At 40.8% G+C, this 18338-nt stretch overlaps 2 protein-coding genes across 4 annotated transcripts in view; one reads left to right on the top strand and one right to left on the bottom strand.

Moving 5' to 3' along the window:
- Window positions 1–17192, bottom strand: part of TPR (translocated promoter region, nuclear basket protein) — an 85489-nt gene extending 68297 nt beyond the window's left edge. For both annotated transcript variants that reach the window (XM_060774511.2, XM_060774513.2), the window contains exons 1-11: window positions 16988–17192; window positions 14624–14728; window positions 13618–13691; window positions 11315–11411; window positions 9914–10017; window positions 8678–8842; window positions 7508–7600; window positions 5634–5714; window positions 5367–5454; window positions 3403–3543; window positions 1052–1143 (exon numbers count right to left, since the gene is read on the bottom strand). In XM_060774511.2, the coding sequence (XP_060630494.2) occupies window positions 1052–1143; window positions 3403–3543; window positions 5367–5454; window positions 5634–5714; window positions 7508–7600; window positions 8678–8842; window positions 9914–10017; window positions 11315–11411; window positions 13618–13691; window positions 14624–14728; window positions 16988–17138 (1191 nt within the window). In that variant the 5' untranslated portion in view covers window positions 17139–17192. The remainder of the gene's footprint in view (window positions 1–1051; window positions 1144–3402; window positions 3544–5366; window positions 5455–5633; window positions 5715–7507; window positions 7601–8677; window positions 8843–9913; window positions 10018–11314; window positions 11412–13617; window positions 13692–14623; window positions 14729–16987) is intronic.
- Window positions 17193–17226: 34 nt separating this feature from the next.
- The window catches only part of ODR4 (odr-4 GPCR localization factor homolog), a 39195-nt gene continuing 38083 nt past the window's right edge, over window positions 17227–18338 (top strand). Inside the window, exon 1 of one of the 2 annotated variants that reach the window (XM_060774515.2) lies at window positions 17227–17251. The gene's annotated coding sequence lies outside the window, so the exon portion shown is untranslated. Of the gene's footprint in view, window positions 17252–17483; window positions 17638–18338 lie in introns of those variants that run through there. The other variant, XM_060774514.2, reaches the window with a different exon arrangement.

Here is an 18338-nt window from a genome sequence, read left to right as displayed (position 1 = left end):
GGACAGAAAGTGAGGTGAATTCTTCTGAACAGGAGGAGAGAAAGCAAAACAAACACCACAGGGGCACGAACCCTTCCTTAGGCTATCTAAAACTTACTTACACACAAACACACACACATTAAAAACTTACATACAAATATATATTACATACAAATATACACATGTGCACACACACATATATACTTACATACAAATTCAACTTAAGAACAAACCTCCAGGACCTATTTTGTATGTAACTTGGGGAATGCCTGTATATCCTACTGAATTCAGGTAGGATTCATGAAATTAGCTCCCAGTTATGTATACCTTTCATATACAGCCTCCTAGTTACATGAGGCACTTGATGGAAAGAAGATCGAAAAATAGGAGAACACAATTTAGCTAGTGACAAGAAAGAAAGGGGTCAGAAAGAGGGAAACGATTTCTGAAAAAAATGTTCAGAAGATCTCTTTACATCAGTGTTACTGGAAACAGTTATTCACAGATGGATGTGAGTTCACTATAAGCTTCCAGAAAGGAAACAAACGGCTGGAGGCAACAGACACAAATATAGGGCTGAAAATAACTACAACCAACTACAACCAAAAACAGTACATGCCCCATTAAGCAAGAGTTTGTGTTGCTTAATGGGGCATGTACTTACAAAGTAGTGAAGCAAACATATGAACAAAAGATATAAAAAGAAAGTTTAAAACTTTACAAGCAATGACTACAATGTGGTTTTCATTTTAGTAAGAAACTATAATAAAGCTACAAACACATGACTTAGGAAGATAGAACCCTTTAGGCATCCTTGGACTGTAACTCCCATCATGTATAACCTACAAAAGTAATGGCATGAATGAAGATAGTTGTAGTCCAACATATGTTGGGCCAAATGTTTCACATCCCTGATGTACAAAATATTCCCTTTTTCTCCTATCAAATAATACAGGAACAAACCAAGGTCATCCCTGACATTCATTCAGTTTAAGAGTTATGCCCGGGGAATATGGTTATGAGCAAAAACACTGAGCGAATCTGTGAGCATTACTGTCTACAAGATTCCTACCTCAGTTAACTTCATGCCAGGCTTTACCACTTTTGCAACTGCCGCAGCTGTAGGTGACATTGCTGCCAGCTCATCCTCTGAAAGAACAACCCCTAGAAAAGAAAATATATGGTTTCAAAATAATAATAAATGCAATCCGCAAAATACATACAAAGGCTAATTATATGCGTATATTTTAATTGATTAGCCAGTTATAATTGCAAAGATACGGAATGGGGATGCCTAGTTCAAAAACAGTATAGGTGAAAAAGATATTGGAGACCTCATGGACAACAAGTTAAACATGAGTCAACAATGTCATGTGGCAGCTAAAATCCAATGGGATTTTTACCTGCATCAACAGGAGTATAGTGTCTAGATCAAGGGAAGTCATGCTACCCCTTTATTCTGCCTTGGTCAGAGCAGACCTGGAATACTGTATCCAATTCTGGGCACCATAATTGAAGGGAGATGTTGGAAAGCTGGAAAGTGTCCAGAGGATGGCAACTAAAATGATCAAGGGTCTGGAGAACAAGCCTTATGAGGAATGGCTTAAAGAGCTAGGCATGCTTAGCCTACAGAAGAGAATGCTAAGAGGAGACATGATAGCCATGTATAAATATGTGAGAAGTCACAGAGAGGAGGGAGCAAGCTTGTTTTCTGTTGCCCTGGAGCCTAGGATGAGGAAAAATGGCTTCAAACTACAAGAAAGGAGATTCTACCTGAACATTAGGAAGAACTGCTTAGCTGTGTGAGCTGTTTAGCAATGGAACTCTTTGCCCCAGAATGTGGCAGAGGCTCCTTCTTTGGAGGCTTTTAAATAGAGGCAGGATGGCCATCTGTCGGGGGTGCTTTGAGTGCAATTTTCCTGTTTCTTGGTAGGGGGTTGGATTGGATGGCCCACAAAGTCTCTTCCAACTCTATGATTCTATGATTTGTGTGACAAAAAATGCTAAAATGGAAAACCTTTTCACCTCCAGCTGATTTCACTTACAATCCTATCAGTCCATGAGCAGTGATTAGAATTAAGAAGTTTGTTGAAAGTATCATGCAGGGCCGGATATTCCCCAACTATTATAATAATAATAATAATAATAATAATAATAATAATAATAGTTGTGGAATACACAACAAGATTAGTACACAGTAAACAAGATCATTATGGGATCACTAATCCCACATTTTCTTCCTTTTGCTTCCTCTCAGCTTAACTTTGAAGAAGAGTTCAGAAACTTTTACATTTTTCAAGCAACTGCAAACCTACCATGCTGTCCAAATATAGAATTTTGGAAACCTTCACTATGATCTATTTATGACAGCTTAAAAACCAGTATTTTAAAACTAGCCATAGAAGGGGGAAATCAGCTGGGCACAATTATAATATTTAAACAAAATTTACACAATGCTAAACATTGTTTGTAATGAATTGATGAAACCCAAAGGCCATACTGAACAGTCAGGTTTTAATTTGTACCTAAATGATATGAGTATGGGTGTTTGTTGGTCCTCCAAGGGGAGGTATTTTACAGTTGGGGGGGGGGGGTCACAGGCTGAGAAGTCTCTCTTCCCATCACAACACAATGGCCTCACTACTGGAACATGGGGGGGGGGGGGGAAGCATTCTGCAGACTTCAATCATATTGAGGTTCAAAGCTGTTTTGGGTTTTAAATGGCAGCACAAATAGCACAAATCAGAAGCACAGGCAAAGTTGCCAGAAGAGAATGAATGTTTGTCCCTCTAATTCCAACTGCTATTAAGAAGCAGTATCTGGACGGAATCCTCTCCAATGCCAACTCATTTTCTTTTTGCCTCATGTCTCAATTGAGATTATAAGACTGATGAAATGGAACCGTTTTGTTCTTTTACTTGTACAATGCCAAAGCGATGGCACTATATAACTAAATGATGATGAAAATGATGATGATGACAATAATAGCAATAATTTCAGACCAAAAATGTATTGGCAGCCAATGCCATTTTTAAAGACTGGCAATATATGCTCTTGATATGGTATTCCAGTCAGCAATCAAACTGGTGCATTTTGTACCAACCAAAGCTTCCAGGTCTTCAAGGGCAGCTTCAAACATTTATTTTGTTAATTGGGAGATTACCATTATATTGTGACTAGGTTATCTCTATCTAGAGAAGGTGGTAGTTGCTGCATCAGTCTAAGCACTCAAAACTAGAGGTCCTATGGACTTCCGGGGATAGAGATGAATTGTGACTCTGGCCATAGAACCTAAAAGTGCTGTGGGATATTACCCTATATAGAACTTTCACTTCAAAACGCCAAGCAGAATGACTTTAGGCAAGCAATGTATTGCTTTCAGATGTCAATACTAACAGTCAACTTTAAAGATTACTACCAGACCTTTACGCTTGGTGGCTGAAACCAAATTGTTTGCATTGTCCAATTCCTTCTCCAGCTTGCCAATCTTTTCTTTCAAGTCTTTTTCCACAGCAGCCTTTGACTGTTCCATTTCAGTTAAACGGTCCTGTGCTTCTTTGTTAGCTGGGAATGATAGGGAAAAAAACCATTTCTAACACTTACAATATGTTCTGTAAAACACCACAGTACTCTTAATTTCTTTAGATATTTTGGCTTCTTCTAGGTGATTATTAGTTCAGACCCCTTCTACACTGCCATATAATCCAGATTATCACATCAGACATTCCACATTATTTCTGGACACTTTTTGAGGGCTGTCCCACATACAGCGCACTGCAATAGTCCAAACGGGGTGTAACCTGTACATATACTGCCATGGGAAAGTCAGATTTCTCCAGAAACAGGAGCAGCTGGCTCACAAGTTTTAGTTGTGTAAAGGCAGCCCTGGTCACCGCTGGCACCTGTGTTTCCAAAATTAAGGCGGAGTTCAAGGCCACCCCCAAACTATGAATCTGAGATTTCAGGGGGAGTGTAACCCTATCCAGCTCAAGTTGTAACCCTATCTCTGGACTGATTTTGTGTGAGACTTGAAATACTTCCATTTCATCTGGATTAAGCTTCAATTTGTTTGCCTTCATCCAGTCCATTATCTCCCTCAGGCAATGGTTCAGGTGCAGTACTATTTACTTGGTTTCAGATGGAAAAGAGTAGGAGAGTTGGGCATTGTCTGTGTACACGTTAAACATGTAGATGTTAAACAACATTGGGGATAATGGTGAGTCCCAAAAGACCTCACAGCCAACAGGCCATGAGGTCAAGCAGCACCCCCCCCCCCCCCCGCAACACCACCTTCTAGAGATATCCCGAGAGGACGGACTGGAACCACTGCAGTACAGTACCATCTTAATGGACCTGCAACCTTCGTGGAGGTAAGGGGTCTTGGTGAGTAAACCTGACCAAGTAATGATCTGAGCATGACAAAGGATGTATAGACAGATCATCCACTATCAGATTATGTCTCCCTTCGCTCATCGAAACAAACAAACACCAGATCCAAAGTGTATCCCACCTTATGAATGGGGCCAGTTATTACTTGGGACAGCCCCCCAGTTGTCATGGAAGCCATGAAATCCTGAGCCGCTCCTAAAAGGGTTGATTTGTCATGGATGTTGGAATCTCCCAAAATGAACAGGTTGGGAGAGTCCAAGGCCAGGCTCAAGATCAACTGTCAGCTGAGGTAGGGAAGTTGTTAATCAGTGAGGTGTCCCAGTCACTCACTCTAAGGTAGACACCTTGGAAATCCTCTGAGTATGGTAAGCGGATCTTGATCAGGGGGATGTTACTCCGATAGATCGCTACAACCCATCCCTCCCCATCCCCCTACCCTTGCCTGCTGCTGGGCCAGAAAGCCTGGAGGACAGAGCTGGAAGAGGTTGACCCCCCTCCACTCTCATCCAACCAGATCTCCATGCCAGGTCAGTCTGGCCATTCAGGATGAGTCTCTGTTAGAAATATATATGAGATAATTATTTAGGTAGGACTGGCTTGCCAATCTAGATCTTGACCCAAGTAATAGACCTCAACCTCCATCCAAAGTTGTGTGAATACTCTTTTTTGAAAATGGTCCAAAGTGAATCAAGACTGACTAACAAATTGCTTACTGTTTTTCATGCATCAGATGTTCTTTTTTACTTATTTTATTGATTTAAATATACTGCCTTGTTGAAAACTAAGGAGGTTACATATTTCAAGGACACGTGTCTCAAAAAAACAAAAAACCAGCTAACCAAAACAAAACAAAATGGAAAAAGGGAGGGGGGACATCCCAACATAAAATAAAGTATATTTCAGGATAAAAAGTAATACTACTTTAAAGAAGATGGCAGTGATAAAAATGTTACTAAAAACACAAAGAAGCTTTGACATTCTTCAAGCCTATTCCTTACCTTCACCTGCCTCTTTCAGAAGTTTATGCAGCTCCTCTACAGCTTGAGTCAACTCATTGCTTTTTGTCTCCAGGTCATCAGCAGCACTCTAAACACAGTGAATATGCACCATATGATCAAATATATAAAGAAATGGACCAAAAATGCAGATGGATGAACTTTAGTTTTTACAGGTGTTACAGCAAGATAGCACACCTACAACACAAACATGAGCAAGTATACATTTAAGTAAGAAAGACCAAATGTTGCACTATTTTAATAACATACCTTGTATAAATTAGACAACTTGATATGGGCATTTAATTCATTATGAAATCTTTCTTCCATACTAGCTTGCTGTTCTTTTGCCTGGGAAACAAAGACATTTCTGTGTTTAATACACAAACAATTAAGAGCCTTGTGAAACAAAAGCAGTTTAGTACCAACCAATATTCATTTAAAAATCCACAACACTTGATATGGAATAATACTTTCCAACTTTTTTATGTCACACTGTAATAACTTTCAAAACTCTACTTGCATTAAAGTATTTAATTTCATCATTACGCTTCAGTGTTCTTTCCAAATGCAGCCATACTGGGATGGACTATGCCACTTTGGCTGCACTTCTCTAAAACTTCTCTAGATAGCTTGGTAACACAGTAAAGCTACCTACTGAAGTGAAGAGAATAATGCCTCTAATGAATCCAAAGATCTGCTAGTAAAATGGAATAAAGAAAGCAACTGCATCTTAATTTTTATTTTATTTTTTGGGGAAAAATGCCTTCAAGTAAAACAGTGGAAGGCAACTGACCTGTCACTTATAGATCGTTAGTAATTCTGAGGGATAAAAACAGAGAATGGGAAAACTCTGGTTTATATTATTGATCCATCACACTCTCTCCTGGAATACTTCTTGGCATCGTTTTATCCTCTTTGCCAACATCAGAGTTCTAATGCTGCGAAACAGTTGCTGGTAAAGCTTGCCTCTCTGGTGACAATTCCCTATCTCTTTACTGGGTAGTGGTGGTGGGGCCCTCTTTAGGAATTTACTGGGTCCTCCAGGGCAACTTTATGATAACCCTGAGTAGAAGTATACTGAACTGTAAAACTGCCCAAAGGAACTATAAAATATCTACAAAGGACATATTTTGTCAGATAGAAGTAGGGTTCCAGGGTTATACAGTATTGGAATGCAGCCTAGGACTCCTCAGTCATGTTTATCAATGTTTGCTCTGTAGTTCCATGAAGTTTACAGGGCATGACTGCAGCTGTATAGCGAAGCACAGGCAATGATGAGAATTAGCCTGTTCTGCCTCTGTGTTACTTGGGTTGGATTGGAAGGAATTTTACACAAAGGACAGATCGGAGGCTGTGTCTAAAGTAAAATAATTTTTATTTAAACAAACTGAATTTCCTTTCCTTTGGTTGCCACTGTATGAAAGGAAATCCTATGATCTTCTGCAGCCTTGTACTTAATCCAGAATGTGACTGCCTTTATTTTACTAAATAGATATTAGATGTAACTTCTATACTACATCATCTATGCCACAATGTCACTATCTATATCTAACCTCTATCTAAATAACCCTATAACTATCTAATTGTCTATTAACTCCGACGTGACTACTATTATTTTACTTCTACTATATCTCCAACATGACACAAAATCCTTTATTCTTTCTGACCCTCTGTTCCTTCCAACTGACTAACTTTAACTGAAAATAAACTGCCATTCTGCAGCCAAGGCTTGACCTCCCCTTCCCCCGTCCCTTATCCTTAAAGGCGGAGCCCCCGGTGGCACAGTGGGTTAAACCCCTGTACTGGCAGGACTGAAGACCGACAGGTCACAGGTTCGAATCCGGGGAGAGGCGGATGAGCTCCCTCTACCAGCTCCAGCTCCTCATGCGGGGACATGAGAGAAGCCTCCCATAAGGATGATAATACAACAAATCATCCGGGTGTCCCCTGGGCAACGTCCTTGCAGACGGCCAATTCTCTCACACCAGAAGCAACTTGCAGTTTCTCAAGTCGCTCCTGACATGACCAAATCCTTAAAGGCACAGAGAGCAGATTATAAATCCTGCCTCTGGAAGCAGAACAAAACCCCTTTCACATATTACCACAACAATGGAAAGCAAAGCAACAGAAATTATGCTTACCTCTTTAAGTTTCACTAAAAGGTCTTCAACATGTTTCTGTAGATTTTCATTTGACTGTTTAAGACCACTGACTTGCTCTTCCAGCCTGGAAACCTATGCAAACATTACGAAGATTAAAACCTCTGAAATATGAACTTTAATATCTGATCATTGTACGTCAGAAGAAACATTTTGGACTGTGAAACTTATTTTAATGGGAAGAAATGTAAGTTGCACTACAGACTTTTGGTTTTATACAGCTAGCTCTTGTGTTCTTACATGAAATTTCACTTCTATACACTGCACTCAAGAATGGCATCCAATACTAAAAATACCAGGTACAATCTAGCATGTAATTTGAAAGAGGGAGTGAAAACCCACAGTCTCCACAAACCACACAACATTTCATAAGCCCTTATCAAGCCGCTATTTAGCTGTCTTTCCCATTTGCACTACAACACCTTACATGCTTCATCCTTCACAGCAGTGGTTCTCAAACAACCTGGTGAAACAGACTTTATTCCCCCCCCCCCCAATTGTGGCAGGGATTGCTGCCAAATTATTACTGCATTTGCCTAGCTGCTTAGAAATGTGCTGTGACGAGAAGTGTGTTCTTGCAATCAACTCCACTCTACAGATCACTTTCGAACAGCACTGGTTTAAAGCTTAATTATGTCAGTTTATCCTGACTGTATTTTTGTCATTTCTGAGATGAAAAACCACAACTGTAAAAAGCAGTTGCTCTCTTGCCTTAAATACACAAACATACCCCTTTCAATGGTCACAACTACAAAATAAAAATATCTGAAAAATAAATTTGATACCCTTTTCAAGCTATTTTTCTTTTAATTTTGAAATATGTGCTATTGTTGAAGAAGTTAGCCATCAGACATAGGGTGAAAGATAGCACATAAAAGTTGAAAGTACTATCAGTGGTGGCTGATGGCTTCTATTTCAATGGAAGACTGAATTCATTCCAAGATTCAGCCTGGATATAAAAGAAATTATTCAAGGGACTGAACTTTTCCTCAAAACTGATTCAGCAGACTGACCACCAAACTGACATGGGAGCCTTCAGTTGCCATTAACTATACTCATAATTTGTAGTAGCAACAATATGCCTCTTAGGTGCTGATGTAGGATTTCCAATATTTTATCAAATATATAAAGCAAGATATTAATTTGTCTTACCTCCTCTTTCTTGTTCTCCAGGCTACATTTAAGCTCCAAAATTTCACTCCCCTTTTCCCGTGCAACACGTAGAAGCTCATCTGTTTTTGTTTTCAGTTCTGTATTTAGCCAAGTGTTTTGGTTTTGTAACAATTCTTTTTCTTGCTCCCATCTTTGCTCACGATGCTTAAAACAACATTACATATTATGTGCCATCCATTCAATTCACAAAAGCAAATTCACAGCACAGTTTTTCACTGTTCCCTTTAATAATAACTTTAATAATGATTATTACTTTATTTTTGTATCTGCCCATCATCTCCATGAAGGGACTCGGGGCAGTTTACATGGGGACTAAGCCCAGTCAATCAAAATTAAAATATACACAATAAAATACATATGCAACAATGTAAAAACATAATTCCTTATACAACAACCAGTAGCCGAGCATAATTGAAGTTTCCAAATTAAGGGGCAAGGGAAGGCTTCTGCAATACAACTGCCCAAATAAGGGTGGATGGCAAAGTGCAAGAGGTAGATGATACGTTAAGGCTAAAAGGTCAGATGAATACAGTACAACTCTAAAGCAGGGACAATAGTAAAGTGCAAGTGTTGAGAATGAGGTTATGGCTAGAAGGGCTAGAAATTATGGCTAGAAAAGCCAATTCATTTAGTGAACCGATTAATCAAAGGCACATTGGAACCATAAGCACTCGGGCAGTTCATATCAATCATGCACCAATTCCTGTCAATCCAGCCCAATGTTCAATATAGGCTTTATTAATAAACCTACACTTACCTACCTATACCTATTCTTGATCTGAGCTAAATGACACTGAACCAAATGATTGCTATTCTAAAGCACATTGATTATTCGAAAGTCAAATAAGTGATCCCAATGAAATAGTTCATTTTAATTTCAAATTGTAATACTGAACAAATTGCTGTATTTCTTCAATTGTAAGACATCATCTATTGTAATTTCAGCACCATCACCACCAACAAAAATACACAAGATACACTTATGACTGCACCCCAGTTTAGAGATGTTTATGCAGGGAAAAAGTGCATTTTGGAATGGAAAAAATACAGTATATAGCTGCAGGTTGCAAAATTATGTCCTTGCTTAAATCACACCACAGAATGTGAGAAAAAAATAGAGAGCACTTATGTGATTAAAATGATACTCAGAACATATATCATTATTTCTACAATTCTACAAAAAAGCTGGTCGCTACCCATATTTTAGATACTCACTTTTACAGAAAGGGCCGAAGTCTGAAGTTCATCAAGGTTTAACTGTAGCTCTACCTTTGCAGTATTTGCTGCTGTAAGTTTCTCATTCAGGCGCTTAACATCCGCTATTAAAATCAAAACCAGAAAGTCCATAATGTAAACAGAAAATTCTTGAAATGCCAGTTCTTATAGCAGGCATTAAAACAGACCTGCCTTGAAGACAACTGTTCCCCCATATCATGTTTATAGTATTTTGTTAACACTGGATATGCTCAATGCCCTGCTTACATTTGTCAAGGCAGGACAAGCCTGGGAGGCCACCCCCAGAAATATGTGAAATGGGGCATCACCTCCATGCCCTCAAATCCCAGCAGAATAAGTGACCCAAGACTAGTAGGGAAAATATGTTTTGTTTTTCCTTAAAATAGGGATAACTTTATTTTCTGACAGCTTCTGGATACATTATTTGTGTGCGTGTAAACAAACAGAAATGGGAGGAGAGATTCCCCACTGTTTGTTGTCCACCAGGGATCACAGGATCAGCATGTCATATATGTTAGCATTCTTGCGGCATGATCCACTGGAACACAAAGTACTGCAACCCTATTTGTTCAACTTCATTTACTATTCATTCTCAACAACAAAGTGAGCCTCGGCAAGTGTTTTTTCACTCAAACAAATAAACTGTGTTGTTCAGCAACCAGAGAAAAAATGCTCTTTCATAAGCTTTGCTTCAACACTTATGCACATGGATAAGTTTTCTGTTTGTACAAAACCTCCTCTCTTGAACATAGCTGAAAAAAACTGTGGTTGAAACATCAGTGCTCAGAAAGAGACATCACTCATTACGGTGGAAAGAACTAACTTTGCCCGTGTAAAACTTGCTCCTGGAAGTTCTCTAATGCACTGGCATTATCTCAAACTGCTGCCATCAAAGACACCTGGGTGGCTACATACAATACTGTCACCTCTAAATGAGAATTCACTCGCAGGCTTCTATAAAGGCATGAACGTGACATTGCCTTCTCTGTTAACTTCATAATCCACCAAGCACAGTGGTTCTCAACCTGTGGGTCCCCAGGTGTTTTGGCCTACAACTCTCAGAAATCCCAGCCAGTTTACCAGCTGTTAGGATTTCTGGGAGTTGAAGGCCAAAAACATCTGGGGACCCCAGGTTGACAACCACTGACCTAGCATCTCTGCTGAAACTCACTTGGATTGGAAAATCATATTCTTTCTCAAATCCCAGTTTGCCTTTCATGTGTCTAGTTCTAAAATGATAGCAACTTAAGATTTCTTCATAATTTTTGCTTTGTTTCCTGAATAATTACCACTGTCAATTTGATCTCTAAGCCATGTGTTTCTTTAAAAATGCCACTCAAATATTTAAACAGCCTAATAGCAAGATTAATTGTTGCTTACCATTTAAGTGCTCTAGCTCTTGAGCTCTTCTCTCACTTGTTCGGACCAAATCTCTCTTCTCTGCTTCCAATTCTTCTTTTGCTCTAGTCAACTGACTCTAAGAAAAAAGGATCAGAAAGGGGAATTTTAAAATTACAGCAGCACAGCAGAAATAAACCTCCTTTTAAAAAACCAAATTAGAAATTCTTAGAAAAATTCATAGCCATACATGGAAAAGAAAAGGACGTATGATACTTAAACAAGAGTAGTGCTATCTATTTAATCCATTACAGTTATTTATATACAGATGATATTAAGGTTATACAATGCCAGTTTATTAACAGACAAATAAGATACGTCAATTATAAAGCAGCTACTAATAAAACAGCTGCTCTTGTCTACTACTGCTGCCATTTTTTCAACCAGACAGTAAGAAAAGAGGGATCAGTGCTTCTTCCAGGTTCCTTTGGGTCAGACTAAGCTCTTTCCCTAAAATAAGGGAATTGTTTTTGTTGCTTTTTTAAGTAAAAAGGTAAAGTACTTACACTGACTAGTGGCTATACCAACCTAGGATTTTTGGGTCACTTTTTAACTAATCATAATAATAACTTTATTCTTATATCCCACCACCATCTCCCAAAAGGACTCGGGGCAGCTTACAGACAGCACAAAGTGCCTAAAAACAAACATAGCAGTGAACACAATATAAAATACAATAAATACATATAAAAACATCAACTCAGACTCAATGAAGCTGTGATTCTCTAACCGTGGCGGTAAATTACTGGCACCTGGGCAAGGCTGTAAACATTAGAATAAAATAAGTGCCAGGTGCAGTAATGGAGAGAGGGCATGGGATAAAGTGCAGGATGTGCGATTACTACGCAGGACAACTAGGGGCTAAATATTCTCAAAGGTTTGATTTAAGAGCCACATCTTCAAGTCCCTACAAAAGGAGGACAATGTGGGGGCCGGAGAATGGGTTTCAAAGCTGGGAGCTACCATGGAGAAAGCCCTCTCTCTCATTCCCACTAAACGCACTTGTGATTGTGGTGGGACTGAGAGGAGAGCCTCCCCAGAAGATCTTAGAACCCATGTTGTTTCATAGGAGGAGATGTGGTCATGAAGACACGAAGGACCCAAGGTGTTTAGGGCTTTACAGCTGATAACTAGCACTTTGAATTGGGACTGGAAACTTATTGGAAGCCAACTGGAGCTGCTTTAGCAGTGGCATCATGTGCTCCCTATAGCTGGCTCCAGTTAGTAGCCTGGCTGCAGATCTTTGGACCAATTGCAATTTCTGAGCCATCTTCAAAGGCAGACTCATATAGAGTGCATTACAGTAATCCAATCTTGATGTAACTAAGATATGGATCACCATGGCCAAGTCTGGCATCTCAAGGTACGGTCACGTCTGGCACGCAAGCTTTAACTGTGCGAAGACCCTCTCAGCCACCGCCTACACCTGAACTTCCAAGTGTCAATGCTAAATCCAAGAGGGCCCCAGACTGCGGACTTGTGTCCTCAAGGGGAATGTAATCCCGTCGAGCACAGGTTGCCACCCTATATCCCGATCGGCCTCATGAGTGACTAGGAGGACCTCTGTCTTGTCTGGATTCAGCTTCAGCTTGTTAGCCCTCAACTAAAATTTCTGGACTTATATACACAGCAAACTAATACTAAATGAAGTAGTTGGAGCCACCTCTAAGCATCTTTCCACACATATCTATTCTGATTCCTGGGCTAAGGAGCCAAAGGGGAAAAAGTCATGGACATTCAAAGTTGAGTGCAAATGACTACTTTTCACAGTGGTTGCAAAACTTACATTTCTACTGGCGTCTCAGATGCCTGTCCAACAAGAATGGCTCAAAAATCAGGACTGGATACTTTTATTTTTTATAAAGTAAGTACATGTTGTGATCATTTTGTTTACAGATCTTACTTTATGAAACCTGACATAGCAGTCTACAATTCAAAGCACTACATAGTAAGTATATTAAAATACTATAACTCCACAGACAAAAAGGAAAAAGGGGACGAGAAGAAAAGGACTGAAAAAAACTGACATACTGATCTGATGTTTCAGTACTACACTACTGTTTCTCAACTCCAAAAGAAGCCAATTATTTTTATAGATAGTAAAGAAATTTGATCATTACAGCGTGTTGCAAAAACCAATCCTACTATTATACCAAAGAAGAAAAACTACTTCATAGCATTCTCGCTAAAAACAGCAGTCAAAGAGAATTATCATATTGCTTTTTAACTGTGACACAGAGGGTTGAAGACTTCCATTCATCTGTAGTATCAACACTTTCTTGTACCTGTATGGATGCACTGTGATCCTGAGCTCCTTCCAGTTCTTTGTTTCTCTCAGTGAGTGATTTCAGCTGCTCATCTGGAAAGGGGAAGAGGGTCAACATGGCCATATTTCTTTTTTACTTTACAGTTATATCGCCTGTCACAAACATGAAGAGTACAATGTTGGGATGTAATATCTACTCCACTTGAGCCAGCCATACAATAAGGACAAGTAGAATTCTCAGCAGGCTCTTCCCTACTGTGAGATTTTTTATAGGTTTTCCTAAGTTCAAGCATTAGCACTATTTGGAAATAACATTTCATAAATTCTTTGTGAGCCTATTAACAGACACTTTAATTAGTCTACTTTTATTTTAATGCTATTGATGGTTTCTTTTATTCTCATTGTTTTGCTTGGTTCTCATCAACTGGCAAAACCAAATGAGCTCTTTACAGTTCAGGATCATTTACAGTAACTATCTGTAAAAAAAAAAATTCCGATTTGTAACAGTTTTCTAAATAGAATTTTTAAATGTACCAAACCTGGTAATTTTATTCCATACTTGAAGCACAGTTTAAATCACTGTTACTTTGTTCTGAAGTAACAAAGTGATTTTCAATCTATAAAAGATGCTAATATTGGATTATTTTCCAATTATATATGGAAATTTGTATTACCTGCAATTATTTGGGGGGGGGGGGCGGGGGGAGAGAAAGCTTTCATCCGATAAGTGTTGGAAGTATTACATCTCCACATATCCCTCCTTGTGCCTCTTCATGTTCCCTATGTGCTCATATCCCTCCCCCGCCTTTAAAAAGTATTTTAATGCCTAAATGTATGCTTTATTCACAGTCTTCTGGTTCTTTTAATGCTGACCATTGACTAAAATAAAAATGTTCTGTTCTGTTCATCTCCACATACAAACCACATACATGGGTTGAATATGTCAATATTTGTCTTAACATTTCACACAAAAGATTCAATTAACAATATCTAACAATGAAATATTTTTAAATCACCATACTTACTGAGTTTGTGGAGTTCCTGTTGCAAATTCTGACATTCTTGTGTCTCATTTACAAGTCTCTCCTGACTCTGAGCCAGTCGTTTTTCCACTTCAAAATACTGTTGTTCTGCAAATACCCAAATAACATTACTTCAAAACGTGTTTCTTCAGGATATTATACAAATAAGTCTCCACAAAAGCATTCTGGAGTATACGCTCGACTCATGAAAAGCACCTGTACTCCAAGTGAGAACAGATGAGATTATTTGATCCAAGAGGTCTGCAAAATGTCACAGAAACTAGGAAGACATCACAATTTCCGAGAACCACAGCACAGAACCACAGCACAGAAGATTTCAGAAGGTGTTCACTTTAGACTGTATTTCCTTTCATTTTCTCTGACCAGAAGCACCAAACAAATTCTATTCCTCATTCTACAGACTTTACTCATGGTATCCCAGAGTAGAATGCCATATGCTGCATGCGTTTCTTGGAAACTACAATACATTTATGGAACTCCCTTGTCCCACATGGTTGTCTGACTTATCATATTTACTCAAGTCTAATGTGCACCTTTTTGGCTAAATGACCTTGCAAAAATTAGGGTGCACATTAGATTTGATAACGCTCAAAATTGGCTACCTCCCTCCCTTGATTTGTTGGGTTCTGTGGTACCTCAGAGATGCCCATTCACCCTCCTCTTCCTTACCTGCTCCTGCTGGGAACTGGCAGCAGCAGCAACGCACAATTCCATCTCTCCTTCTTTCCCCCCTCACTGTCCCTCAACTGGCACCAGCCCTTTGCCTTTCCTAATGGCAGAGAAGGGGCATCTACACATGGAAGTCAGCCTAGAGGCTGCTGGTTAATAAAGCCTTTCCTCCATCTTCCTCCATTCCTTTCTACTACCCGCCCCCCTCCACTCAACGATTGAGGAGGGAGAAAACTGGCTGGTTGAGGAGGGAAAGAGGGAAAAAACTACACTACCCTGCTTTCCTATTTCCCCCCTCAAAAAAGCCCGCTCAGCTCCTCTCCCTTCAGCTGAATGTTGGCTGGTTTGAAGTGGAAAGGAGGAGAGGGAGAAGCAGGGAGAAGGCAGCTGCTCAGATTCAGTGGGCCCTGAAAGAAGAGGAGGTGGAGGAGGAAGGGCTGCCGCCACCACCGCCTTCCCACAGTCAAGGAAGTGTTTGGCAGCATGTTTTCCCCAAACTCCTTAGAAAAAATGCATTTTTCACTTCATCATCAATTAAAATTTTATTACAATCCAAAGATCAATTTAGTTTAGTGGCTAAAAGTGCACAAATGTAAACAGATTAATAAACTGCTAAAACTACACACAGGATGGCATGCAATACAAGATACATATGAACATGGGTAAGAATGCTGCAAATAGATACAGGGAAAGTTTCAGCCTGAAACTAATACAGAAAGTTATCCTATCCTTTTCACTTGATAGAATACCTTTCTAGGAATCTTTAGATCCATAGGGTTATGCTAGCTGACCCAGAGATTCTAAGTCTCTGGGTCCTCCAGCACAACTTTACATTCAACTTCCAATAGAGAAGCTCCTAGAGACCATATTAATCCAATTCATGAATTCTTCCCATCTTTTCCTTCCTTCCTTCCTTCCTTCCTCCCCCCCCCCCCCCAAATTATCAGGGTGGTCCGCGAGAAGGCCTTATTGGTAGATTATTTAAACTGTTATGTTTATTCATATCATGATCTGATCACCATGCTCAATGTTATCCCATATGCAAAGGGGGTATTGGGATAACGATACAAAAGGGTTGCTAGGGTAGATCCTTACCCACCCCCCAACCCCGAATCAAACTCAGCACCCCCCGAATCAAAATCCTGGCTACGGGCCTGATCCAGGGAATTCGGTATCCAAACCCCAGCCTACACAAAGGGCCACGAAATTATAGCTGCGTTCTCGCGGTCCTCCTTTGACTCCAGGGCTTGAAACCAATGGCCCTTTCTTTCATAGAATCATAGAATCAAAGAGTTGGAAGAGACCTCATGGGCCATCCAGTCCAACCCCATTCTGCCAAGAAGCAGGAATATTGCATTCAAATCACCCCTGACAGATGCCCATCCAGCCTCTGTTTAAAAGCTTCCAAAGAAGGAGCCTCCACCACACTCCGGGGCAGAGAGTTCCACTGCTGAACGGCTCTCACAGTCAGGAAGTTCTTCCTAATGTTCAGATGGAATCTCCTCTCTTGTAGTTTGGAGCCATTGTTCCGCGTCCTAGTCTCCAGGGAAGCAGAAAACAAGCTTGCTCCCTCCTCCCTGTGGCTTCCTCTCACATATTTATACATGGCTATCATATCTCCTCTCAGCCTTCTCTTCTTCAGGCTAAACAAGGTCTCTCTTACGAGGCCTCACTCACCGCTGTCCACCTTGTAGCGCTCGTGCCGGGTGCGAAGCGCGTCGATCTCGCTCTGCTGGTCGGCCAGGAAGCGCTCCAGCTTCCCCTGCACGACCTTGGGCAGCTTGGCCAGCTCGGCCCGCTCCAGGACCTGCTGCAACACCACCGCCATCTTGGCCTGCGATCTGCTCCAGAGAAGGCCAGGGCGCGGAGGCACCGGCGCGCATGCGCACGGATGGACTGGCGCGTGCGCAGAACGCTGCCGCCGCTCCTCAAACCTAAGAGGTAGGAGAGCGGCAAGCTGCTTTTTCCCTTTTCTACGTTTTTCACGTGGAATGCTTTGGTTTCATTCGCAATTTTAGGCGGCTTTCCTTTCCCGCGAGGCGGAAATCCCACAAGAGAACTAAAAAAAAAAAGAGGAGCAATTTAGTGGAATCGCTCTACTTCCGCCACACTCACAATGGCAGCCGCGCGCGGGCTGACTTGAGCGGCTGATTTAGAAACTGCGCGTGTGGTGTCGTCATCACAGTGCGCCCCGTTTTGGGCGACCAGGAGATGACGGAGGTTAGGCCACCTCAGTGTGTACGGCAAGAGGGAGCCAGCTGGTGCCTTGGTGATGGGGAAGCTGCCTTGACAGGGTGGAATACATGCAATAAGGAAACCCCTCTTTGGTGAGAAGGAGAAGGCCGCTTTGGTTGCATTCATAGGCGGGAAGGAAGGGAAGGGGGAGCCTTCGCAGGCAAAATCTCAGAATGGAAAACAGATTGTGAATTGATCGAACTGGGATAGTGGAACTGCACAGAAGGAGATCTTTTCCTGTGTGGTGTTGACTCTCCTCAGCTGTCACTTTGGCATTTTACATAAAAAACTCTTATCAGCCCCTTCTACACTGCCATATAATCCTGATTGTCAAATCAGACAATCCACATCTCCTTTGAACTGTATTATATAAATCCGCATAATTATTCATTTATTTATTATTTAAACTTATATGCCGCCACTCCCCTGGGGCTCGGAGCGGCTTACAAGGATAGCTAAAATCTAACAAAGTTTAAAAGCAATTTAAAGCAATTTAAAAACAACAGTATCAAACATTAAAAGCCTGTCAGAACAGGTATGTCTTACATGCCCTGCGGAAAGCTGGTAAGTCTCGCAGGGCACGAACTTCAGGTGGCAGAGCATTCCAGACTGATGGCGCCACTGCTGTGAAGGCTCTGCGTCTGGTTGCCGTTAGACGCAAGGTCTTGACACTGGGGACTTCCAATAGATCTTGGTCCTCAGAGCGGAGGGATCTCTGGGGTTGGTAGGGGGTGAGACGATCCCTCAGATACATTGGCCCCAGACCATGCAAGGCCTTAAAGGTGAGTACCAT

Source organism: Anolis sagrei, chromosome 4 (assembly GCF_037176765.1).
Source record: "Anolis sagrei isolate rAnoSag1 chromosome 4, rAnoSag1.mat, whole genome shotgun sequence".
Lineage (NCBI taxonomy): Eukaryota > Metazoa > Chordata > Lepidosauria > Squamata > Dactyloidae > Anolis > Anolis sagrei.
Note: the sequence above shows the minus strand (reverse complement) of the source record. Positions and strands in the feature narration are given on the sequence as shown.